Below are 24,400 nucleotides of genomic sequence, written 5' to 3' on the forward strand. Positions count from 1 at the left end.
ATCTGACCCGCTATATCCTAACTAAAGGGTCACAGGGGTCTGCTGGAGCCAATCCCAGGGCGCAAGGCAGGAAACAAACCCTGGGCAGGGCGCCAGCCCACCACAGGGTACACACCAAGCACACGCTAGGGACAATTTAGGATCGCCAATGCACCTAACCTGCATGTCTTTGGACTGGGGGAGGAAACCAGAGTACTTGGAGGAAACCCACGCAGACACGGGGAGAACATGCAAACTCCATGCAGGGTGGACCTGGGAAGCGAACCCGGGTCTCCTTACTGTGAGGCAGCAGCACTACCCACTGTGCCACCATGCCGCCCATAATCAAATATTGCTTCTTAAATAATAAATGTTATTCAATAACCTATTTGTGTGTTATGAATCTCCATATAGGCACCCTTCAACTGAACTGTTAGCCAAATTTATTCCCTTATCCATCCATCCATCCATCCATCCATCCATCCATCCATCCATCCCTCCATCTATTTTCCAACCTGCTGAATCTGAACACAGGGTCTTAGGGGTCTGCTGGAGCCAATCCCAGCAAACACAGAGTAAAAGGCAGGAACCAATCCCAGGCAGGGCACCAGGACACACATACACACACCAGGGAGAATTTAGGATCGCCAATGCACCTAACCTGCATGTCTTTGGACTGTGGGAGGAAACCAGAGCACCCAGAGGAAACCCATACAGACACGGGGAGAACATGCAAACTCCATGCAGGGAGGACCCTGGAAGCAAACTCAGGTCTCCTTACTGTGAGGCAGCAGTGCTACCACTGCGCCACCGTGCCACTCTTTATTCCCTTATTGGACATTTAAAATAACCTTGAATTAGTCGAAATTAAAGATACAGTGGGAAGAGTTGAGAGAAGTTATAGATATCTTCAGTTGTTCACTTGTAGCAATCACATTAATCAGTCTCGAAAATGTATTTTCACAGTCCTCAGAGAAAAAGGAAGAATTTTAAAATGATGATCTAGACCTGATGCTTGTTGACAGTGGCACTGAATGAATGGAACATAAAAGAAAAAGAACCAGCCATCTTGACTGATAACGCCACTATTATGGAGCTACTTCAAGTTGGCTGCTTTGAGCACATGCTCACTTCTATATCATAGGCTGCTCTGAAAATTCCAACAACTACCTGCTTGCATTGCCAGATGAGGCACGTTGTGGGGTCTTTTATCTTTAGGGTACTGTTGTAGATTCTGTTATTTTTTTGGCACAAGGCAAATTAAATGGGAGCTTGGAACTAAACGCTGTCTCCAGTGCAGACTGTTTAGGCTCTGCTCATTTGGATGTCGACTGAGACAACATTTTCTGGGCAGGGGTGTAGCATAGAACTGTGGGCCCTGTACATAAGCAGTTTCTGTGGGTCCCTTCCTCTCGACGCAAGTCTGCCACACATCCTTTTCATTCCAGACTTTGAGGGCCCCCCTACCCAGTGGGCCCTGGGTAATCATTACCCTTTCTCCCCTCACTACGACACCCATGTTTCTGGCTGGCGATAAGTGATTTTTCAGATTTCTCAAATTTGTTGTGTTACAACAATAATTAACTTCTGAGCTGCACAGCTTTGCTTTTATGCAGTTGTTCTTTACAACCGCACCATTTGAATTCGTATTAAGTCCAAACACCTGATTTAAGTGTCGAAGACGCCAATTTCAGTTAAAAAGGATGCACCATTTTATGTGAAGTAGTAAAATGCATTTTCTGAAGAAAGCCTTAACAGGCACAATAGAGCCATTTATTGGATAGGACGCCAAAAACAAAGATAAACAAAAATCTATCTATCTATCTATCTATCTATCTATCTATCTATCTATCTATCTATCTATCTATCTATCTATCTATCTATCTATCTATCTATCTATCTATCTATCTATCTATCTATCATATAGTGCCTTTCATTATCTATCTATCTATCATATAGTGCCTTTCATTATCTATCTATCTATCTATCTATCTATCTATCTATCTATCTATCTATCTATCTATCTATCTATCTATCTATCTATCTATCTATCTATCATATAGTGCCTTTCATTATCTATCTATCTATCTATCTATCTATCTATCTATCTATCTATCTATCTATCTATCTATCTGTCTGTCTGTCTGTCTGTCTGTCTGTCTGTCTGTCTGTCTGTCTGTCTGTCTGTCACGTGTCTCTGTCTGTCTGTCTGTCTAATTGCCATTCTGTATCCTGGCAGAAGTGCTCTTTTCTACTAATGTTTTTCATGTTGTTTTATTTATAAAAGGACAAAAACAAGAACAGCATGTTTTATACAATACAACAGAATATGAATACACCATTTGTAAGCATGTGTGCCTCTTTTACTTAACCTCTAATTTAAACTTTGAACTGGGTTCAACCAGAAGTGGTCACCTTCTAAGCAATGCTTGAGCACCAATTAGACAGCATTCAGTGTTGTTCTAATACAAGACAGCAAGCATCTGCCCTTTAACAAAACACTCGACTTTCCAAATAAACTAAAAACAAAAAAACTAAAAAAATGAGGATCAGTTTATTAAGAAACAAAATCAATACAACACATAAAAAAACGATTTCATATTAAATTACAAGAATAAAGTTACGTTGACAAGGGATAATGTGTTAATCTCACAATTATATACAAAAAGCGCACTAGCAAAAAATAATCCAATATATGGAAGCAAGGTTCACATAAAAAACTAATGTAATATTAATAAAAAGAGCAAATTCTGAGTTTGAATTTAAGTTTTCTAAAAGAATAAATGAAAATTTCAAAAGTGGTGAAAATCCACAAAGGAAAGGTCCGGTAACTCCAAGTCCAACTGGTGAATCGAACCATTCAGTTAGTAGGCTGCATGGAAATCCCAAATCACCAAAGTGGTGTTCAGCTTTCTAAGGCAGGCGTGTTCTGTATGTCACAACATTTGAAAAACTGCAGAATGTCCAGTTGGCTGTGGGGTTGGGCAACTAACACTTTCCTGGTGTTGATGGTTCAAGAAATGCAATATAAATATATAAATATATGTAAATATATAAAAATTAATATTCATGCTAATAATAAAATTTGAGATTTAAAGTATAATGAAGAAACACTTAGCTATTTAAGTATCAGTATTTCATTTAAAGCATAATAGTTTAAAAATGTCCTAAATATACAGTATAATGAAATGGCAGTTTATAACTGGGACTTCTTTTAAGCTTTATTATGGATCAGGCAGCAGCTGCTGAAGTAAACACCATATAGTTCAGAATGCTTTCAAAGTGATCTTATTTCAATTCTAAGTCTCACTGTAGATATTTTCTTCTTTTCCATTTGAACCACCCTACAGTACAAAACAAAGAAATTAATAAACACTCAATTTCTTTAATCAGAATACCTTTAGAAAATACTGATGAAAAACCTTACACTCTATACTGTAGATAATCCATGCCAACCTTGGTCCCACTTTTATAGTTTATGGTTCCAGGAGATAAAGCCTATTATTGCCAGCAAATCAGTAGACAAGTCCCAGCTCCTAACAGGATAGTCATCATGCACAGCTCACGGTTTCTCCCACATGCTTTCAGTAGCAGCACATTATATATTACTGTAAGTGACCCATTTCCCCACTCATATTGGTTAAAGTTAACATTTGCAGTCATTGACAGTGAAATGTCTAAGAATAATCTTTCCTACCAAGCTGTTTATGATGTTGTTCATAACAGCAGACAGACCCCCTTAACCCTCAATGAAGGTGAAAACTTCTCCAAAATACAGATCATCCATGCTGTCTTGCACTGAGCCAGTTTAATGTTAGTGGTACCAATCAATTTAACAGCATGTTTTTGGATTCTGTGGGTGAAAATGTCTTAGCCATGCATGCAAAAGTGAAATGTTACATTGGAAATTCAGCAGATACTAAAGAAAATAAGGGACCAGAGCTGGCAAAAATCTATTTTTCAATTCAAGAAAAGGTTGAAAGTAAAAAGTTACCGTTCTATTCTGAGCTTCACTGGGCAGTTTGTTTCTGTTCAAGACCATGTATTCATTTTCAATTTTTCTGTTCAAGACCATGTATTCATTTTCATTTATACCCTGTAAACGGGAAAATAACATCACTGTTGATGTTAACTTGAGAGTTGCATTTGTCCAAGGCAACATACACAATCAGGATACCATACAATTGTTAGCATATTAATAATTAAAATAATTTGTACTGGCAGGTGAAGTGACTTGCCCAGGATCTCAAAACAGGCACGGTTACACTACAAGGTCTGATACTGCTGTGTTGGATTACACGCCTGATGGTCCTTTCTTGGGCACCTGATATTTACCTTACCTTACGCTTGACGTTTAGATGCAGAACAATTCAATAACAGGATGTACTGCAGCAAATCAGTATGCTCTTACCTGTAACTCTTTAAATGGCCTACATCAGTAACCTCCTTCATCACTTCCTGTTCTCACACTAAGGTCCATGATTCTGCCAATCTTGTTGCATCCCAGTGTAACCTGTGCTCAGTGATTGGCAGAACATTCAGCTCTACTGCACCCAGACTTTGCAACAACCTCCATAAATGAATTGTTGTGTTAGTTATTTTTTTGTTTTCAGTGTCGTTATTTTGGATCCTGATGAGTGCCGCTATTTTGAATATTCGCTTTTCCCCCACATCCATCATACCTTCCCAGCATTCAACAGGATGTGCAGCACTAATAACCTGTCTGTCCAGATGCTTTGTTTGTTTCACAAATTATGTTATTTGTTCAGGTTTTGTTTTTTTTTTTTTTTTGCATTTTTATTCTGGTTTATTGTCTCTTATTCTAATTCAACACATTTTACATCTCATATTTATCTGTGTTTATGCAGAAATTATTCGTATCCAAAGTGGTATATGCCCTGTTGTTTACTGTGAAATGCTTTGAGCATGGAAAAGGTGCTATATAAATAAAGTGTGTTGTTATTATTAAATGTATTAATTAAACAGAACATATGCGTTGTTATTATTAAATGTATTAATTAAACAGAACATAAAATAATGTGCCACATTTCTCCAACTTTTTAAGGGAATAAAGAATTTTTACTCCTTCCTCACCAAAATGGGTCTGTAGTTGACTATACACACAGTTGCTTAATTATTTCAATGGTCACATTTGTGCAGTAATTTACATTTACTCCAGCCTTTATTTTTTCAGATATTTGTATGTTTAAATGATTTCCTGCATGTTAAATATTTAGAATAAGAAGGAAAATATAATCGGTTCAATGAAGCAATGAAAAGCTTACTGCAGGTATTAACTACTTTTTAAAGACGTCTTTTTAAAAGTTATTTAGGTTTAGTTATGTTGAAAATTTCTCACTTTTTTTTTTTTATATTTTTTCAATATAAGCATACAGTGCATTACTATTTTGAAATTGTGTTGCTTTAGTGCCTCATTATCTTTTTATTTTGAGATTCAGCCTCTATTCTTTAATTATTTTGCATTGGAAGCAATTAACTTATTTAGTATTAAGTGTAGGGTGGCCCAGTGGCACCACTGCTGCCTCGCAGTTAGGAGATCTGGGTTTGCTTCCCGGGTCCTCCCTGCGTGGAGTTTGCATGTTCTCCCCGTGGGTTTCCTCTGGGTGCTCCAATTTCCTCCTACGGTCCAAAGACATGCAGGTTAGGTGTACTGGCGATCCTCAATTGTCCCTGGTGTGTGTGTGCTGGGTGTGTGTGTGTGCCCTGCGATGGGTTGGCGCCCTGCCCGGGATTGTTTTCCTGCCTTGCGCCCTGTGTTGGCTGGCATTAGCTCCAGCAGACTCCCATGACCCTGTGTTCGGATATAGCGGGTTGGAGAATGACTGACTGGCTGATGATTAGCGTTAAGTGTATTTATTATTAAACCAATTTAAATTTCATTAAATCTTTTTGGGGCTTACTGTCTTTTCTTTTAGTGGAATATTTCTTGCAACAAAAGACTCTAATTCCTGATAAAAGCGTTTAAAGAAAGAGAGGCCAGTGTTGTAAAATGGGGAGAAAAAGAAATAACAGGTGAAGTGGCGAGTCTTATTGTTTTAACTCTTTGGTAGTGTGAACGTTAGGGGTTGCTGTTGAAACCCAACACACAGATACTCTTCTACAGTGCCTCAAGCACCACATCCACCACAATAAACATAATAATTAAACTTAACAATTCACCTCCACTCCTCCCAGCAAGCTCTGTCACACTACCTCCCAACTTCGGCTCATTTGCTGGGTCTCCCATAGTCCTTTAAATAGTTGTTGACCAGGAAGTGCTTCTCCTCTTCTGTTCATGTGACTTAGATAGATAGATAGATAGATAGATAGATAGATAGATAGATAGATAGATAGATAGATAGATAGATAGATAGATAGATAGATAGATAGATAGATAGATAGATAGATAGATAGATAGATAGATAGATAGATACTTTATTAATCCCAAGGGGACATTCACAAAGTGTCAGCACTTCCGGGTCAGATGGAGAATTACATTTTTCTTCAGCCCGGAAGTACTTCTGTCCTGCCGTCCTCATGACTTGGGAGTACTTACAGGCTATATGGAAAGTAGAAATCCCCGTGTCACCCGGCAGTGTCACCTGGCAGCATCCACAGTACCCAGCAGGGCTGTGAAGCTGAACTACAAAGTCCATGATGCCCTGCAGGAATCCGGGGCACCGCTACGCTGCAGGGAACTCGCCATCTCATGTCTTAGAGGAAGCAGTGTCCCTGAATAGGTGCCTTCCCCCATCTTTCCTCTCTTCGGGCATCTCTGCTAGGTTGAGCAGCCGGCCCTCCGCCACAGCAGGCAATTATACACAGCATCCCAATGAACAGAGAGGTAATCAAGATTTTAGAGAAGTAGTCCTAAAAACATTCTACCTTGTCATCTTGCAAAGAGCAAATACACAGCATTTAGAGGTGGGAATGACTGCCAGTAGATGAACAATTAACTAAGGATAAAGGTAAGGTATTGTCAGGGACAGGCAGGCCTTCAGAACATGGAAAATTGAACAAAATACTGATTGTCAGTGCCCAATATGCAGAATGAAATTCCAGAATTCTAAAGACTACTCCACTATCCAGAAGAAATAAACTGAATTGCAAAGTATTTTAGGGAAAAACTGAACTGTGAGTGCTGCCGTATTTTATACACCTCTTTGGTGTGGTTGTGTTTGAGAAAGATTTCAGAAACAGCTTGTGATGCCCAACTGTCCTTGAATGCTTCTGCAACTTATTGTGAATAAGTGTATTTTTGATACGATGAATACCTAAACTAAAGTGTTACTGGAATTGTTTTCAATGTCGCAGATACAAAAAAAAAAAAAACAGCAAAACACAACTTACAATACAATATATGACATAATCACAACATTATGTACAACAGTAGCAAACTATACAACAGTGTGTAAAAATACAATCCGTTTTATTAAAAGGATAAGTGATTGTGTGTCTGCTTGTGTGTTCATCCAGTTGCTATGTCCCTGTCATTCCAAGAGATGGCACATCACAAACATTAACACTTCTTTTACGAATCCCATACCAAATGGGATATAATAGAGGCAAATTAATTGCATTTGTGGTTCCAGCAGATGGCACATTACAAACATTTGTAGTAATGTATTTTATTACTACAAATGTTTGTGATGCACCATCTGTTGGAATAACAAATGTAATGCAATTTATTACTACATGCATTACAAAACACATTCCAATAGATGGTGCACTGCAAAGATTAACACTGAGTTCTCCCTTTTTGGATTTCCATCTACAAATATGCAAACCATATCACCTTCTCTTCCATATGTATATATCATTTTTTATTATATTTACTAATATTTGAGTGGACACTATACAGCATTTTGTTTATGGCACTAAACAAATAGATTTTTGTCTTAACAGCTACCTGATCCATGTGTTTTTATCTTTCTTTCCCTAAATAATCCCTTTGTTGAGGTCTTCTTACATAACACTAAATGAAGATTAGATGTAATTTTGAAGTATAAGTTTTACCCAAATTCCTAATAATTATTTTGTCTGGTGATAAAACCCAAGCAGAAGTCCATATAACAAAGTCTAGGCTCTTCTAAGACTAGTCCCAGGAATTTTTTCCTTTGTCCCTTTAGCATGACAAAAACACTTCTGCATCACCTTTGCCAGCATGCATACCCATATGAGAACTTTTTGGTTTGGCATTCTGGCTGGGCAATAATATTCTCCCAGGGATATGTACTTCGTTGCTCGTTTCACTGCCATCCTGCTCTGTGTTACATTGGGGTGTAGGTAAAGTACAAGAAAATGCATACCTGTACATTTGAAATCGTAGCATAACAATCATTGGTGTCCACACTCTTGTTCTGTAAACCTGAAATTAAGATATTAAGACATCCAGCTTTAGATTCTTTAAAAAAGGAACAGACCGGGACCCCAAAACCAAGTAGAGATTCATACTGTGACTCCAAACTTACCTTAATTTAGCTCAGTTTATACAGTGTGCATGAAGAAGGGCTGCTCATAACCCACTTTTGTGTTGTGAATAAATAGACTTTGCATAGGCGTGGTTTATAGAAATGATATGGAAGTACATAAACATTTTTGTCTTATAAAAGTATAATGTCACTTTGGAGTTCAGAAGTAGATAGGTTTCAAGTAATTGTGTTTATTTGTCTACAGAGGGTGATGTAATGGTTAGAACTGGAGCTTCACAGCTGCAGAGTCTTGGGTTCAGATCTTATGTGGAGTTTTCCTGATCTCTCATGTTTATTAGGTTTTTCTCTCACATACCAAAAATCTGTTTTAAGTCAATTTTCTTAATGGGATGGTTGTCACGGTGTCCTGTGGTGAACTGGTATGACCAAGACAGACTGTGGCATTGCACAGCCATGTCCTGGAATAAACACAACTGAAAAAGTGAAGGAAGGGATCTTATTAATGGATACAGCTTCACGGTAAAATATGTGAAGGTTCTGGCATGTAAGCAATCTTTATGAAACTGGTAATATATGGTTTCAAGTCTCGGTTCAACATGCCAAATTTTGTATCATTTGGTATTCCTATTGCTTTTATTAACATCAAGAAGGAGTATGCAAAACTACTCTGCAGTGTGAGAGTTGGCAATGAAGCAAATTATTACAACACACAAAAGTTTAAAAAAATGCCCCTTCTCATTCAATTCACAACATGCAATTTCAAGCAGAGACAATGTAAAGAAATTTTAATGTAGGGTGCTGCCAGTAAAAATGAAACGTGCTGGATCAGTGTGAGTCTTAGTTGTGAACAGGATTCACAAAAATATACTAAGGCGCCATTTACACAAATTATATTCCAAAAATGCACAAATAGGAATTATGTGAATATAACAGAAAAAGTCTACTGATTTAAAGAGTGATTTTTTGCACAAAAAAAAGAATAATGTTAAAACCCAACTCCACTACAATGTTATCTCAAGCAAAATTTTCAGCTTCAAACGTGAGTTTTTATCATCTTTTTTCATATCATTTCACAACAGGGCTCTGGTTTTATCCCATCAAACACTTCATAGGTAATGAATGAGACATCTACAGGAACAAATGAATAATAGCTGCCTTATACAGTATGTACAATACACTCCTATAAACACTTCAGTGGCACTTTATGGTTCTTTACTGGGTTATGTGGTTCATTGTAGAATTACGGCTTGACCAAGCACCATTTCATTCTGGGAGGGGGTCTCTGCATATGAAGTTGGCTCTTTGTGCTTTGAATACGTAGAAAAAACCCAGAAATCTTTCATGTTTGATAGATATGATACTAACAGATAAAGCAAACCTGAACTTAGTCTGTGTTATTGTATGCAGTGAGAGAGCTTTACAATCATGACCCAGATCTCCATCCATCCATCCATTGTCTCCTGCTTATCCGAGGTCGGGTCGCGGGGGCAGCAGCTTGAGCAGAGATGCCCAGACTTCCCTCTCCCCGGCCACATCTTCTAGCTCTTCCGGGAGAATCCCAAGGCGTTCCCAGGCCAGTCGAGAGACATAGTCCCTCCAGCGTGTCCTGGGTCTTCCCCGGGGCCTCCTCCCGGTTAGACGTGCCCGGAACACCTCACCAGGGAGGCGTCCAGGAGGCATCCTGATCAGATGTCCGAGCCACCTCATCTGACTCCTCTCGATGCGGAGGAGCAGCGGCTCTACTCTGAGCCCCTCCCGGATGACTGAGCTTCTCGCCCTATCTTTAAGGGAAAGCCCAGACACCCTGCGGAGGAAACTCATTTCAGCCGCTTGTATTCGCGATCTCGTTCTGTTAGCATCTATTCATGGTTATTTACTGTATAGAATCTGTTACAAATCTAAATAAAGGCTCTTTCTGGAACCTTCATGTAGATGGCTCTTTTGGGAGTCAAAAATGGTTCCTCTGTGGCATCGCACTTAAGAACTGGTCTGGCACTTTTAATTTGTGCATATAAGCATTATGAGCTTCAGTATTTAGCAGCACTTTAAAGTAAGAACACTTCTGATGCATGCAAAAGCAGAGCATAGTCCTGGTACCATTATGAAAAAGTCCTGCATCACTGCAAAAAATAAATAAATAAATAAAATAATAATAATAATAATAATTTGATTTATAGTTATCATTTAATATGAATGAAAAATACAGTCCCAGAAAGAGTTTAGTTATTCTGCCATTATTCTTGGATAATGCTGAGTGACTATCATGATTGGCTGATAGTTTTGTACTGGAAGCAGACAAGAGTACTTACAGACTGGGTGAAACCAGCTAGCCACAGTGGGCTGTCCTAAGAACTGGATGATGAATTGCCTAGAGGGAGAGTGGAACCAACTAGATATGAGTGACTTTAAAATCTCTAGAATTATAATATTATATATATATATATATATATATATATATATATATCCACCCAACCACTCCCTCAACACCCTGACTGCGCCTAGAGATTCTGTCCATAAAAGTTATGAACAGAATCAGTGACAAAGGGCAGCCCTGGCAGAGTCCAACTCTCACTGGAAACGGGTTCGACTAACTGCTGGCAATGAGGACCAAGCTCTGACACCGATTGTACAGGGACCGAACAGCCCTTATTAGGGGATCCGGTACCCCATACTCTTGGAGTACCCCCCACAGGATTCCCCGAGGGACACGGTCAAATGCCTTTTCCAAGTCCACAAAACACATGTAAACTGGTTGGGCAAACTCCCATGCACCCTCCAGGACCCTGCTAAGGGTGTAGAGCTGGTCCACTGTTCCATGACCAGAACGAAAACCACACTGTTCCTCCAAAATTCGAGGTTCGACTATCCGATGGACTCCTCTCCAGAACCCCCGAATAGACTTTTCCAGGGAGGCTGAGGAGTGTGATCCCTCTGTATTTGGAACACATCCTCCGGTCCCCCTCTTAAAGAGGGGGACCACCACCCCAGTCTGCCAATCCAGAGGCACTGTCCCTGATGTCCATGCGATGTTGCAGAGGCGTGTCATCCAAGACAGTCCTACAACATCCAGAGCCTTGAGGAACTCCGAATTTCTAGGCACAGCCAAGGTGTTGAGGGGGTCTGGTTTGGTGGACTCAGGATTGGGTCACTGCTTTTTGCAGATGATGTTATCCTGTTTGCTTCATCAGGCCGTGATCTTCAGCTCTCTCTGGATTGGTTCGCAGCTGAGTGTAAAGCAGCTGGGATGGGAATCAGCACCTCCAAATCCGAGACCATGGTCCTCAGCCAAAAAAGGGTGGAATGCCCTCTCAGGGTTGGGAGCGAGATCCTTCCCCAAGTGGAGGAGTTCAAGTATCTCGGGATCTTGTTCACGAGTGAGGGAAGAATGGAGTGTGAGATCAACAGGCGGATCAGTGTGGCACCCGCAGTGATGCGGACTCTGCATCAGTCTGTCGTGATGAAAAAGGAGCTGAGCCATAAGGCAAAGCTCTCAATTTACCAGTCGATCTATGTTCCTACCCTCACCTATGGTCATGAGCTATGGGTAGTGACCAAAAGAACAAGATTGCGAATACAAGCGGCTGAAATTAATTTCCTCCGTAGGGTGTCTGAGCTTTCTCTTAAAGATAGGGTGAGAAGCTCAGTCATCCGGGAGGGGCTCAGAGTAGAGCCGCTGCTCCTCCGCATCGAGAGGAGTCAGATGAGGTGGCTCGGGCATCTGATCAGGATGCCTCCTGGACGCCTCCCTGGTGAGGTGTTCCGGGCACGTCCAACCGGGAGGAAGCCCCGGGGAAGACCCAGGACACGCTGGAGGGACTATGTTTCTTGGCTGGCCTGGGAACGCCTTAGGATTTTCCCGGAAGAGCTAGAAGAAGTGGCCGGGGAGAGGGAAGTCTGGGCATCTCTGCTCAAGCTGCTGCCCCCGCGACCCGATCTCAGATAAGCGGAAGAGGATGGATGGATGGATATATATATACAGTATTGTGGCCAGGTCCTGGCCGGGACACCCCTTTGGCAATGGATCCGGAGGAGCAGCCATGGGATGCACTTGGTGGCAGCCCCCCTGGGTCACAATTATGTTGCACCGAAGCTCATCCCTGTTGGGCTCCGTGGCCACCGCCAGTGGGAGCTGTACGGCTTAACGAGCCTGCCTGAACTAGGTTAATTATCACCTGAAGCACTTCCGGGTGGGCTATATAAGAAGCCAGCAGCCACCACTCCAGGAGCCAGAGTCGTGAGGAGGAGGAGGACACCGCTTGCCGGGAGGAGTGGTGGTGGAGAGTGTGTCTTGTTTTGGTGCTTTGCTTTTGGGACTGTGTACTTCCTGTGGGATGCAGGGAAGACGTACCCCACAGGTGAAGAAAAATAAATCTTTTTGTTTAGTTTTCACGTGCCTCCATTGTCAGTCTGTGTCGGGTCGGGCGCCTATATAGCGCCTTTTACTATATACATATATATACAGTATATATATATATATACAGTATATATATATATATATATATATATATATATATATATATATATATATATATATATATATATATATATATATACACTGTATATACTGCTCAAAAAAATGAAAGGGACACATAATCATCACAGTTTCACAGCAAGTCAATTAATATTCAGGGATATCAGTCTGTCCAGTTAGGAAGTATAAGCAGTTGTGTATGAACGTCACCTGGTTTGGTACAAATGAAAGTGAAAACAGGCGCACTGGAGAGGCAACAGCAAGAAAATCCTCAAAAAGGGAATGGTTTTACAGGTGGTGGCCACAGACAATTGCTCTTTCCTTATCCTTTCCTTATCCTTCCTGACTGATTCTTCTCTAGTTTGCATTTTGCTAGAGTCCTTGTCACGACTAGTAGCATGAGGCAGTACCTGCAGCCAATTCAGGTTGCACATGTAGTCCAGCTCCACCAGGAAGGCACATGCATATGTGCCATTCATAAGAAAGTTTTCTGTGTCTTTCAGCACAGTCTCAAGAGCATGGAGGAAAGACCAGGGGATGGGCTGTTACACAAGGAGAGCTGGACAGGGCCATAGAACTGCATAACCCAGTACTAGGCCCAGTATCTGCTCCTTTGTGTGAGGAGGAACAGGAGGAGAACTGCCAGATCTCTACACAATGCCCTCCAGCTGGCTATTGGTGTGCATGATTCTGACCAGATGTGGCTATATACTGTAATGTGGCTATTCAATGAAAATGCCATTAACAGTCATTTGGACGTGAATTCGGCATATGAAGGCTTGAAAAGAAGAACATGCCTATAATAAATAAGACTTTATGACCAACACCCTCTGAACCCCACCTCATAAATTTTACCACCGACCTCCCCCCCAACATCTACCCACCCACAACATCTACCTCCCCTTCCTTCCTTATTTGCTATCTATTGCCTTGGATTCCAATAAGTGTAATTATTGGACCCTGATGATGATTCCTCATAGGAGTTGAAATCTTAGGAATAAAAAAATATTTTAAGATACAGTATGTGATTCATTTTCTCCCTTTTTGGATTTCCATCTACAAATATGCAAACCATATCACAGACCTTCGCTTCCATATGTTTATTATATTTACGGTACTAATATTTGAGTAGACACTACACAGCCTTTTGTTTATGGCACTAAACAAATAGATTTTTGTCTTAACAGTTACCTGATCCATGTGTTTTTATCTTTCTATTCATGCAGGTGTCCCCCCCATGATAGAAGGTGGATTCAGAAAGTATAGTAGATATCCAAAGATATTATTATTACAAGCTCTTTCAAATTATTTCTCTACTTAAAAAATAAGCATAAAACTTTTTTATAGAATACAAACTTATTTTGGATGTACAGTATACATCAGGGATGGGCAAAGTCATTCCTGGAGGGCCGCAGTGGCCGCGGGTTTTTGTTCCAACCCCATTGCTTAATAAGAAGCACTAATTGCTCAAGTAACACTTCTGCTTCACTTTAGTTGTCTCGCTCATTAAGATTTTGAATGCTTATTGCTTATTAGAAAACAATCCTTGCCAATAATTACATTTCATGGCTTGTTAGTGCTTTAACTCTGCTATGTCAAGTCATTCTCATATCCTAGATTTTTTTTCCATTCTAAGGATATCATCCAAATACTTTGAAGTGTAAAACGGATGGGAAATTCTCAATCCTTCACTTTTTTCCCTTCTCTTTCCTTCCAAGTATTTAATTAAACCAAATAGTGCACAATAAACACACACAGGTGTAAAGGGTAACAAACAAAATGGATAACTGCTGGTTTCTTTTGTCATTTGCATCTTATTGCTAATAAGGAGCAATTAAAAACTGAGAATGCAGCTGTTTAAGATTTAAATAAGCAATAAGGGTTCAAAATCTTAATGAGGGAGATAACTAAAATGAAGCAGAAGTGTTTCTAGAGCAATAAGTGCTTCTTATTAAGCAATTGGGTTAGAACAAAAACCTGCAGCCACTGCGGCCCTCCAGGAATGACTTTGCCCACCCCTGGTATACATATTATTTCTATCACAGAAGTTATTCACCATGAGGAGCTTTATGCTACAAATTGTAAGAATATTTAGTAAAAAAAGCCAAAACATGCTTACTCTTCTATGATATTCAAGAAATTATCATTACAAGGTCATTTATGTTATTACATCATTATAAGACAGATCTGAGTGCAGGGCATAAATTTAAACCTTTCCTTATATAATAAAAAATAAAATTATTTTAGATGCACAGTGTACTATACATATTTCTATTACAGGAGTAATTTACTGTGAAAAGCTGTATACTCTAATATTAGTAAAATAACATATAACTTACCTGTTCTTCTACGATGTAAAATAGCCAAAACCAACACAATCATTGCAATGATGAATATAGTGCCGCAGCTCCCCACTATTATTGAAAGCAAATTCTTCCTAGAAGACAAAAAGTAAAAAAAAAAAAAAGAAGAGCAATGAAATAAGATCTGAAAGTCTAAACAAATTACATTGCCATGTAAAAAGACTGGTTAAAAATGATTGATTTAAATAACCTGCACTAAAGCAATTTGGTTTTTGGGTTAATGTTTTCATTCATGATATTTTAGGGCATGTTCTCGCTTCTTTTCTAAGGGCACTGATATATTTGTAGCAATAGCACCCTTTGTTGGTCACATGATTTGGAAGTATCGTCTCTGGGTCACGTCATGCCACGCCTACTTAAGATGGCTGAGTTCTTCTTAGAGCATGTGGATTTTATTTTTTTTTCCAGCAAAGATTACAGTGAACTGACCTCAAATTTTGGAGTATTTAGAGACCTTCATTTTATAACTCTAATTCTGCTTTGAAAAATCTGCTGTTTTGATTCTTATTACTGACTCTGGCTTTGTTTAAATGTTTTAAGATTATACCTTTAACAGGTGAGATAACCTTTGGCACCCAAAACCCCAAAATGGAACAGAAAAGTTCTAGAACTGTCCTTCTGAACTCAGTCCATTGAGGGTCAAAGTGCCTGCAAAGCTCGAACGCACCCAAATGTTTCGCCATGCATACATCTTCTGACATGTTGAAATATTCCAACACTTAGGGGAATGAATAATTATTGACAGCCATTTAGATAAAAAAAACGATAAATAAATCCCAAAAGAAAGAGGCATCAAAAATACACGTGAAATGTGTTCAAAGTTTCTCTTATTCATGAAGATTCTTGCTGCTGTATTTTTAACAAGCTATAGATATATTTTAACTTATGAGTTATCTTTGCCATGTGTGGTCTGTTAAAACTTCACAAAGAAAGCTTAGTCAGAAAAAACACAGCATGTCAGAGATATACGTAGCTTAACTGATTTTGTCTACCTTATCTCATCTTTGTAATTAATGCATTTCCGTCTAGGCCATGAATTAAAATGTGTAATAATATTTCTGGTCAATTCCTTAAAATTACCAAGTGTTTCACAGTCTTTGCCTACATCCTCACCGATGGTGCAGTGGTAGTGCTGCTGCTTTGCAGTAAGGAGATTGTGGGTTTGCTTCCTGGGTCCTCCCTGTGTGGGGAGCACTTTGAGTAATGAGAAAAGCGCTATATAAATGTAAAGAATTATTATTATTATCCTGGGTAACAAGTGATATCAATCAAAAGAATATCGGAATATGCTATTCCAAAGCCTTTTGTCATCACTGTGGGAATCTGTGCCAGTGTTTTCCTGAGATGTTGATGAAGTTTCAAGGATCAACCCCAAGGTGAACAGTCACCTTTCAGTTCCAACATGCCGCATACAGCTAGTAATTGTCCTTAGCTTCTCCTCGCCCTTTTCAATGTACCATCAAGTTTAGTGGCCTACTGACTTTCTATACCCATAAGAGTAATTATCTCCTAGTATGCTTTTTGTTGTACTTTAATGTAAGTTGATTTTGAAAAATGCTTTGTGATAATGTACTGCGAGGAGCAATACATATTGATTGACTATGAAAAATGATATCAAAACAATACATTTTTCTAAATGGCAGCAACAGCAATGATTTACTTATTTTTTATTGTAGTGAAAAGAGCATTTAGAAATGTTCCAACAATGAAATGAAGCTCTTGATTTCACCATTACCTGATTGTTCCAGCTGCGTTGGTTTCATTGCCTTCTGAAGTCAGAAATGCTGCAAAAAAATCAGAAACGATATTACACTTCTTAATTTGAATCAGAGTACTTGTATACCCTAGTGCTCTAGAGCAGGGGTCTCCAATCACAGTCCTGGAGGGCCGCAGTGGCTGCAGGTTTTTGCTCCAACCCAATTGCTTAATAAGAAGCACTAATTGCTCAAGTAACACTTCTGCTTCACTTTAGTTGTCTCGCTCATTAAGATTTTGAATGCTTATTGCTTATTTTCATCTTAAACAGCTGTATTCATTCAGTTTTTAATGGATCTTAATTAGCAATAACATGCGAATGACAAAAGAGACCAGCATTTCTCCATTTGGCTTGTTACCATTTACGCCAGTGTGTATTTATATTGCATTATTTGGTTTAATTAAATACTTGGAAGGAAAATAAAGAGAAAAAAGTGAATGATTGAGAATTGCTTGTCCATTTTAGCCTTCAAATCATTTGGATGATATCCTTAGATAAGGGAAGAAAGTCCAGGATATGAGAATGACCTGACATAGCAGAGTTAAAGCACTAACAAGCCATGAAATTAAATTATTGGCAGAATTGCTTTCTAATTAAGCAACCGGGTTAGAACAAAAACCTGCAGCCACTGCGGCCCTTCAAGACTGTGATTGGAGACCCCTGCTCTAGGGTAATGCTCTCAAACTCCAGTCCTGGAGGGCCACTGTGGTGGCAGGTTTTCATTCTAATCGTTTTCTTAATTAGTGACCCGCTTTTGCTGCTAATTAATTTCTTTTGAATTAATTGTAATTCACTTGCTCTTGAGACTCAGACCCCTTAATTCAGGGGTGTCAAACTCCAATCCTGGAGGGCCACAGTGACTGCAGGTTTTCATTCTAACCATTTTCCTAATCAGTGACCAGTGTTCACTGCTAATTAGTTCATTTTCCCTTCATTTTTTAAGAATTCAGTACTCTGAATTTATTCCTTTCTTCGGTAAATGACAGCCAAACAGAAATGAGATGTGAAACGAGCCAACAGATGACAAACTAAACTGGGATTTCAAACTCCAACCAATCTCTTAGTGAGAAGATGATTTTTGCTGTTAATTAATCCCATTATTTAATTCCATGTCTTGTTCCTGGGGCCTCATGTATAACGCCGTGCGTAGAACTCACACTATAACATGGCGTAAGCACAAAAGCGGGATTGTGCGTACGCACAGAAAAATCCAGATGCAGGAATCTGTGCACACGCATACTTTCACGTTCTTCCACTACATAAATCCCGATCAGCGTGAAAAGTAACGCACGTGCACGCGTCTTCTGTCCCGCCCCAACTCCTCCCAGAATTACGCCTCTTTGAATATGCAAATCAATATAAATAGCCTTCTGTGAAAAGACAATGGGAAAAGCACAGGGGAAAATATAAGAATTTCAGCGAATACGAAGTGGAGGCAAAGGAAAAACGTACTATTTTTTGGTTTAAACAGTGGTATAATCAACAAAAGAAAGTTGATCGAGTGACAGAGTGTCGGAGAAACTCGAAAGATCCAAGTTCACAAAGTCGCACAGTGCCCGAAATAAAAAAGAAATCATATATCAAAGTCGCCGTTAAAAGGCAAGTCGTAGCCCACCGTCTGAGTGTCATAATGAAAGCGTATTAGGGTACAAACAAAAATCATAGGCACACAGTGGGGAAAAAAGCACGAAATGTCAACTTTAATCTCGAAATTTCCACTTTAATCACGTAGTTTATTTTGCCATTAAAGTAGAACATCATAAACTTCATCTTAAAATCGTTTATTTTACTAGTTTCTCCAGTAGCATGTTAAATGCTTTGTTCTGTGTTTGATCTTCTATGTGCTCTATGTGTGTAAATCACTACGTGCGTCCGTTCTTTCTCCGACAGGACACAGAATGCATTACATTCAAGATATTACAGCTCTCTAAATAATTAAAATACTGAGATGTATACGTGATATCATTGTCATGATGATAGGAATGAAAGCATGTTATTAAACATGGGAACACGGTGGCGCAGTGATTGTTCATATCTCACGCAAGAGGCTTGCTGCACCATGTGCGACCTTCGATGAAATAATTTATTACAGAAGTACTGTCTCTTTCAAACGTACTTTTCTTTCTCCAAATACCCAATCGCCACACAATCAGCTCTGTAATAGACATTAAGCCATCTGTAAGCTTAGAACGCCGATTCTTCAAAACTTTTCAGGAACATTGAAATATCTTCGTAGTACATGTTTAATTATTCTATCCGTCTATCCTTCCAGTGTCGCGTCAGCACCAGCAATCATACAGCGCAAGGCAGGAGTTATCCGTGAACCAGCTATACGCTGCGGCACCGTGTCCTCACATGTTTAATTATTAACAATACAGATTATTTAAATGAAGTTAAAGTTTTATCTGTACTGTATACTATAAGCAACATATTTTGCTGCATTTCATCTTAAAAATGATATTGTCATCATACGCGCTTTATAAAGTAGCGCAGGTTGTGCAATATTATAACTGTAGTGTAACTTTACAGTGAGGTAATTGTACTTATAAGTACAAACAGTTCTACAAGGAGCACTTGATGGACTGATTGAGTGCGTTTGGGATGAAACTGTTTCTGAAACGCGAGGTCCGTACAGGAAAGGCTTTGACGCTTTTTGCCGTGGTTGAGGTAGTGTGTACATGAAACTGTATACCGATAATTCTCTTTCCGATCAGCTGCTGCTGTGATTCACACTCAGATACAGTCACACAAAGTCGCACAGTGCCCGAAATTAAAAAGAAGTTGTCACATATCAAAGTTGGCGTGAAAAGGCGACTCATAGCCCACCGTCTGAGTGTCATATGAAAGCTTATTAGGGTACAGTGAAAAAAAAGGCACACAATGTGAAAAAAGCACGAAATGTCAACTTTAATCTTGAAATTTCCACTTTAATCACGTAGTTTATTTTGTCATTAAAGTAGAACATCATAAACGTCATCTTAAAATCGTTTAATTTACTAGTTTCTCAAATCCCATCGTAACTAAGGTAGCACGTTAAATGCTTTGTTGTGTATTTGATCTTATATGTGCTCGATGTGCCCGAATCACTACGTGCTCTTCCTCCGACAGGACACAGAATCCATTACGTTCGTAATATTACAGCTCTCTAAATAATTAAAATACTGAGAAGTATACGTGATATAATTTTCATGATGATATGAGTTAAAGCATGTTATTAAACATGGGAACACGGTGTCGCAGTGATTGTTCATGTCTTACAGCAAGATGCTTGCTGCGCCATGCGTGACCTTCAATGAAATACTTTATTGTAGCAGTACTGTCTTTTTCAAACGTACTAACCCTCAATTCCTGTCCTTACTTTTCTTTCTCCAAATACCCAATCGCCACACAATCAGCTCTGTAATAGACGTTAAGCCATCTTTAAGCTTAGAACGCCGATTCTTCAAAACTTTTAAGAAACATCAAAATATCTTCATAATGTTTAATTATTCTATCCATCAATCCTTCCAGTGTCGTGCCAGCCACAGCATGAAAACAGCGAGAGGCAGGAACAATCCGTGAATGAAGCTCAAGCTCGCTAGCGCTGCAGCACCGTGTAGTTAAGTTTTATCTGTATAATATAATCAACATATTTTGCTGCATTTCATCTTAAAAATGATATCGTCATCATATGTAAATACGCACTTTATAAAGTGGCTCAGGTTGTGCAATATTATAACTGTATCATAAGTACAATTACCTCACGGTAACTTGCAAGTACAAACAGTTCTACAAGGAGCACTTGATGGACTGATTGAGTGCATTTAGAGTTCTTGGGATGAAACTGTTTGTGAACCGCGAGGTCCGAACAGGAAAGGCTGTGAAGCGTTGGTCAGATGAGAGCAGTTCAAATAGCGAATGGCTGAGGCAGCGAGTGCTGTATACCAATAATTCTCTTTCCGATCGCTGTAGATCTGTGATTCACACTCAGATACAGTGATATAAATACTCCGAGTGGTGTAGTGCGAGTAATATGGAAAAAGATGATCTGCTGTGGCAACCCCTAACGGGAGCAGCTGACAGAAGAAGAAAAAGGTGCAGTGAGAGTAACAATGCTAAAGCAGTTATGGCATTTAGAATAGTTTGACCATTCTGTGGACCATTATATTGTTACAGGTTAATTACAATCAGATGCATTAAATTTATGAACGATATGCGGTTAGTTTCAGTGTATTTGATAAAGCCGCCGTTGTGGATGTGGATCTAAGAAAGGGTAACCACACAGGAACAGTAGCACTGCTTTGACTCTGGGTGCCACCAGTCTGCAAAACCGAGCGGAGAACTTGCGTACGACAGGGTATGAGGTACCGTGGAAAAGTGTGTGGCTTTACGCCAAGTGTAGGTTTTATACATCGCGATTTGAACGTGGAAACGTTCTTATGCAACATTTCTGTACGTACGCACCGTTTATACATGAGGCCCCAGGACCGGAGTCCGACACCCATGCCTTAATTGTTCCTTTTTCTTTAATAAGCTGCCAAACAATAATGAGATACATAATGAGCCAAAACATGACCAGCAAACTGTGTCCATCATACAATATCTGAATATAAAAAGGGTGAAGGTGTCAGGAATGCTGATCTGCTCAGGTCCTCAAAACATTTTAAAAGTGTGATCATTGAACAGAGAAAATCAACCATTTCGGAAATGTATGCTATTGCACGATGAGAGAAGCAGCAAATCATAGAATTAAAGAACGGGCTTAATTAACAAGACTCAGAGCCTAATTAAGTAACTGGTTGGAGTGAATTGGTTGGAGTTTGAGACTCTGACTTAGGTGGTCTTCTGTCGGCTCACTCACTTCACATTTCATTTCCATTTGGGTGCCATTTAAGGGAAGACATGAAGCAATTCAGAGGAACGATAAAGAAATTCAGGGGAACAAATCTTAAAAAAACAAGTTATTTAAAATTAATTCAAAAGAAGTTAATTAGCAGCAAAAATGGGTCACTCATTAAGAAAAGGGTTAGAATGAAAACCTGCAGCCATTGTGGCCCTCCAAGACCGGAGTTTGAGACCACTGCTCTAGGGTGTAAATCAGTTCTGAACTTACATTTTATAAAATTATTTTGTAATATCAAAAGAGTATTTTGCTATTTTGTGACTCTAAAAATGGAATATACATTGTATTGTGGTATTCTTGTGGAAATAATATGAAAAAATGTAATGTAAAAAAATTCATTCTGGTATATACGAGCATAAATTAAGTGCACAATCTAGCTCAGGAGCATCCATGCTGGGCTAAGCAGTGCCAGGGAAAGAGTGAGAAAGGAAGATGTTCAGGAAAAGCTTTCTGTATGAATTTGTAAAGTGCTTCTGACTTTGCCTGCCTGTTTAACTAAGACATACTGTACATTCATACCTAGTACATTACCAAGGAAACAAGGAGAAATTGACAATTAATACTTTTCATTATGATGTCAATAAGAATTTATTTTAAGAAGTTTCTCTTTAGATGTAGATGTGTGCCAATGACTTTTAATATGTTTAACTGTTTTGAGACATTTAGATGATATTAAGATACAGTATAGGTGTGTTAAAGATTACACCACCTGCATGATGATAAGTGCAAACCGATGTGCTTCTTAACTCTGTTATGGAAATTAACTTAACTTACTTAAGATCGTTGCTTTGTTATATTCTAAAATCAAACAAATCACCAGCACCAGATAATATTTATCCTTGAGTTGTTGTGGAGGCTAGCAAGTACATACTGTATATAAACCATTGATGGATATTTTTAGGAAGTCACTGAACACTGGGGAAATTCCAAAGGACTGAAAATTGTAAATATTATCCCATTGTATAAAAAGGGTGATTGGGCAGATCCAAGCCACTATAGACCAGTAAGCTTAACATGCATCACAGATAATTTAATGGAAGGAATTGTTAAGGAAAAGATTGAGAAACACATGGCAAGAACATGAGTTTTACAGAACAGTCAGCATGGGTTCAGAAGAGGATGTTTTACTAAAATGACGATACCAAAGGATGCGATCAAAGTGGGGCATATGGTATTATTTATCTTGACTTTTAGAAAGCATTTGATAAGGGGCTACATGAGAGGTTGGGCCCCAAACTAAAACAAGTGGGAGTTGAGGGTGTTGTGTGTAGATGGATGCAAAATTTGCAAAAACACAGCAAGCAGTGGGTTGTGCTCTGATGAACCCTATCAGAATTGGTTGATGTGAAGAGTGGTGCTCCACTGGGGTCAGTGCTGGGCCTACTGCTATTTTTAATATATATAAATTGTTGGAATAGGAATATACAGTAAGTAACAAACTGGTAGGTTTGCAGATGAATACAAGTTAGGTGGATTGGCAGATTATTGAGAAATCATTGAATCATTACAGAAGAACTTGGACAGCATACAGACTTAGGCAGATTTGTGGCAGATGAAATTGAATGTAATTAAATGTAAAGTTATACATGTAGGATGTAAAAATGTTAGGTTTGAATACACAAAGGGAGGTCTGAAAATCAAAAGTAGGAGTCACAGTGGACTCAACATTATCAGCTTCCAGACAGTGTTCAGAAGCTGTAACAGAATATTAGGTTATATAGCACAATGTGTGAAGTACAAGTCCAAGGAATGTTTTTGCTGCAGCTATATAACACATGGGTCAGGTGACATCTCAAGTACTGTGTACAGTTTTGGTTTCCAGGATACTAAAAAGATGCAGAAGTGCTAGAAAAAGTCAGGAGAAGAGTGACTAAGCTGATTCCAGGGCTACAAGGGATGAGTAATGATGAAAGATTAAAAGAGCTAAGCCTTTTCAAGTTAAGCAAAAGGAGATTAAGAGGTGACATGATTGAAGTGTATGAAGGGAATTACTCCAGTGGATCAAGACAGTGACTTTAAAATGATTTCATCAAGAACACAGGGACACAATTGGAAACTTGTTAAGGGTAAATTTCACACAAACATTAGGAAGTTTTACTTTACACAAAGAACGACAGACACTTGGAATAAGCTACAAAGTAGTGTGGTAGACAATAAAACTTGAGGGACCTTAAGACTAGACTTGATGTTATTTTGGAGACATTAAGTAGATCTGACTGGCAAACTTTATTGGGCTGACTGGCCTGTTCTTGTCTAGATGGTTCTAATGTTCTTATTCTTCAGTCTTGTCATTCTAAATTGACCTGATAAAATGGCAGGCTCCCTCAAGCTTGTTGTAATATATGACATCCTTGGATTTAGTAGTAATGGTGATCTGGAATATCTTTCTTTAAGACAGTAATTTTCCGGGAAAAGGATATGGATAAAATAAATGTCCTCCAGCTGCATAATTTCAGCAAAGCAATATGTGGATGGAAGTCATTTAGTTGTTGCTAACCAATCAGTGTAGGAAAATAT

General features: G+C 39.1%; 1 protein-coding gene across 2 annotated transcripts in view; it reads right to left on the reverse strand.

Moving 5' to 3' along the window:
- Positions 1-2,519: 2,519 nt before the first annotated feature.
- Positions 2,520-24,400, reverse strand: part of LOC114653141 (polymeric immunoglobulin receptor-like) — a 68,002-nt gene continuing 46,121 nt past the window's right edge. For both annotated transcript variants that reach the window (XM_051929204.1, XM_051929203.1), the window contains 5 exons: positions 16,981-17,029; positions 15,222-15,319; positions 8,289-8,347; positions 3,974-4,075; positions 2,520-3,323 (listed from right to left, as the gene is read on the reverse strand). In XM_051929204.1, the coding sequence (XP_051785164.1) occupies positions 3,279-3,323; positions 3,974-4,075; positions 8,289-8,347; positions 15,222-15,319; positions 16,981-17,029 (353 nt within the window). In that variant the 3' untranslated portion in view covers positions 2,520-3,278. The remainder of the gene's footprint in view (positions 3,324-3,973; positions 4,076-8,288; positions 8,348-15,221; positions 15,320-16,980; positions 17,030-24,400) is intronic.

Source organism: Erpetoichthys calabaricus, chromosome 6, assembly GCF_900747795.2.
Source record: "Erpetoichthys calabaricus chromosome 6, fErpCal1.3, whole genome shotgun sequence".
NCBI classification, from domain to species: domain Eukaryota; kingdom Metazoa; phylum Chordata; class Cladistia; order Polypteriformes; family Polypteridae; genus Erpetoichthys; species Erpetoichthys calabaricus.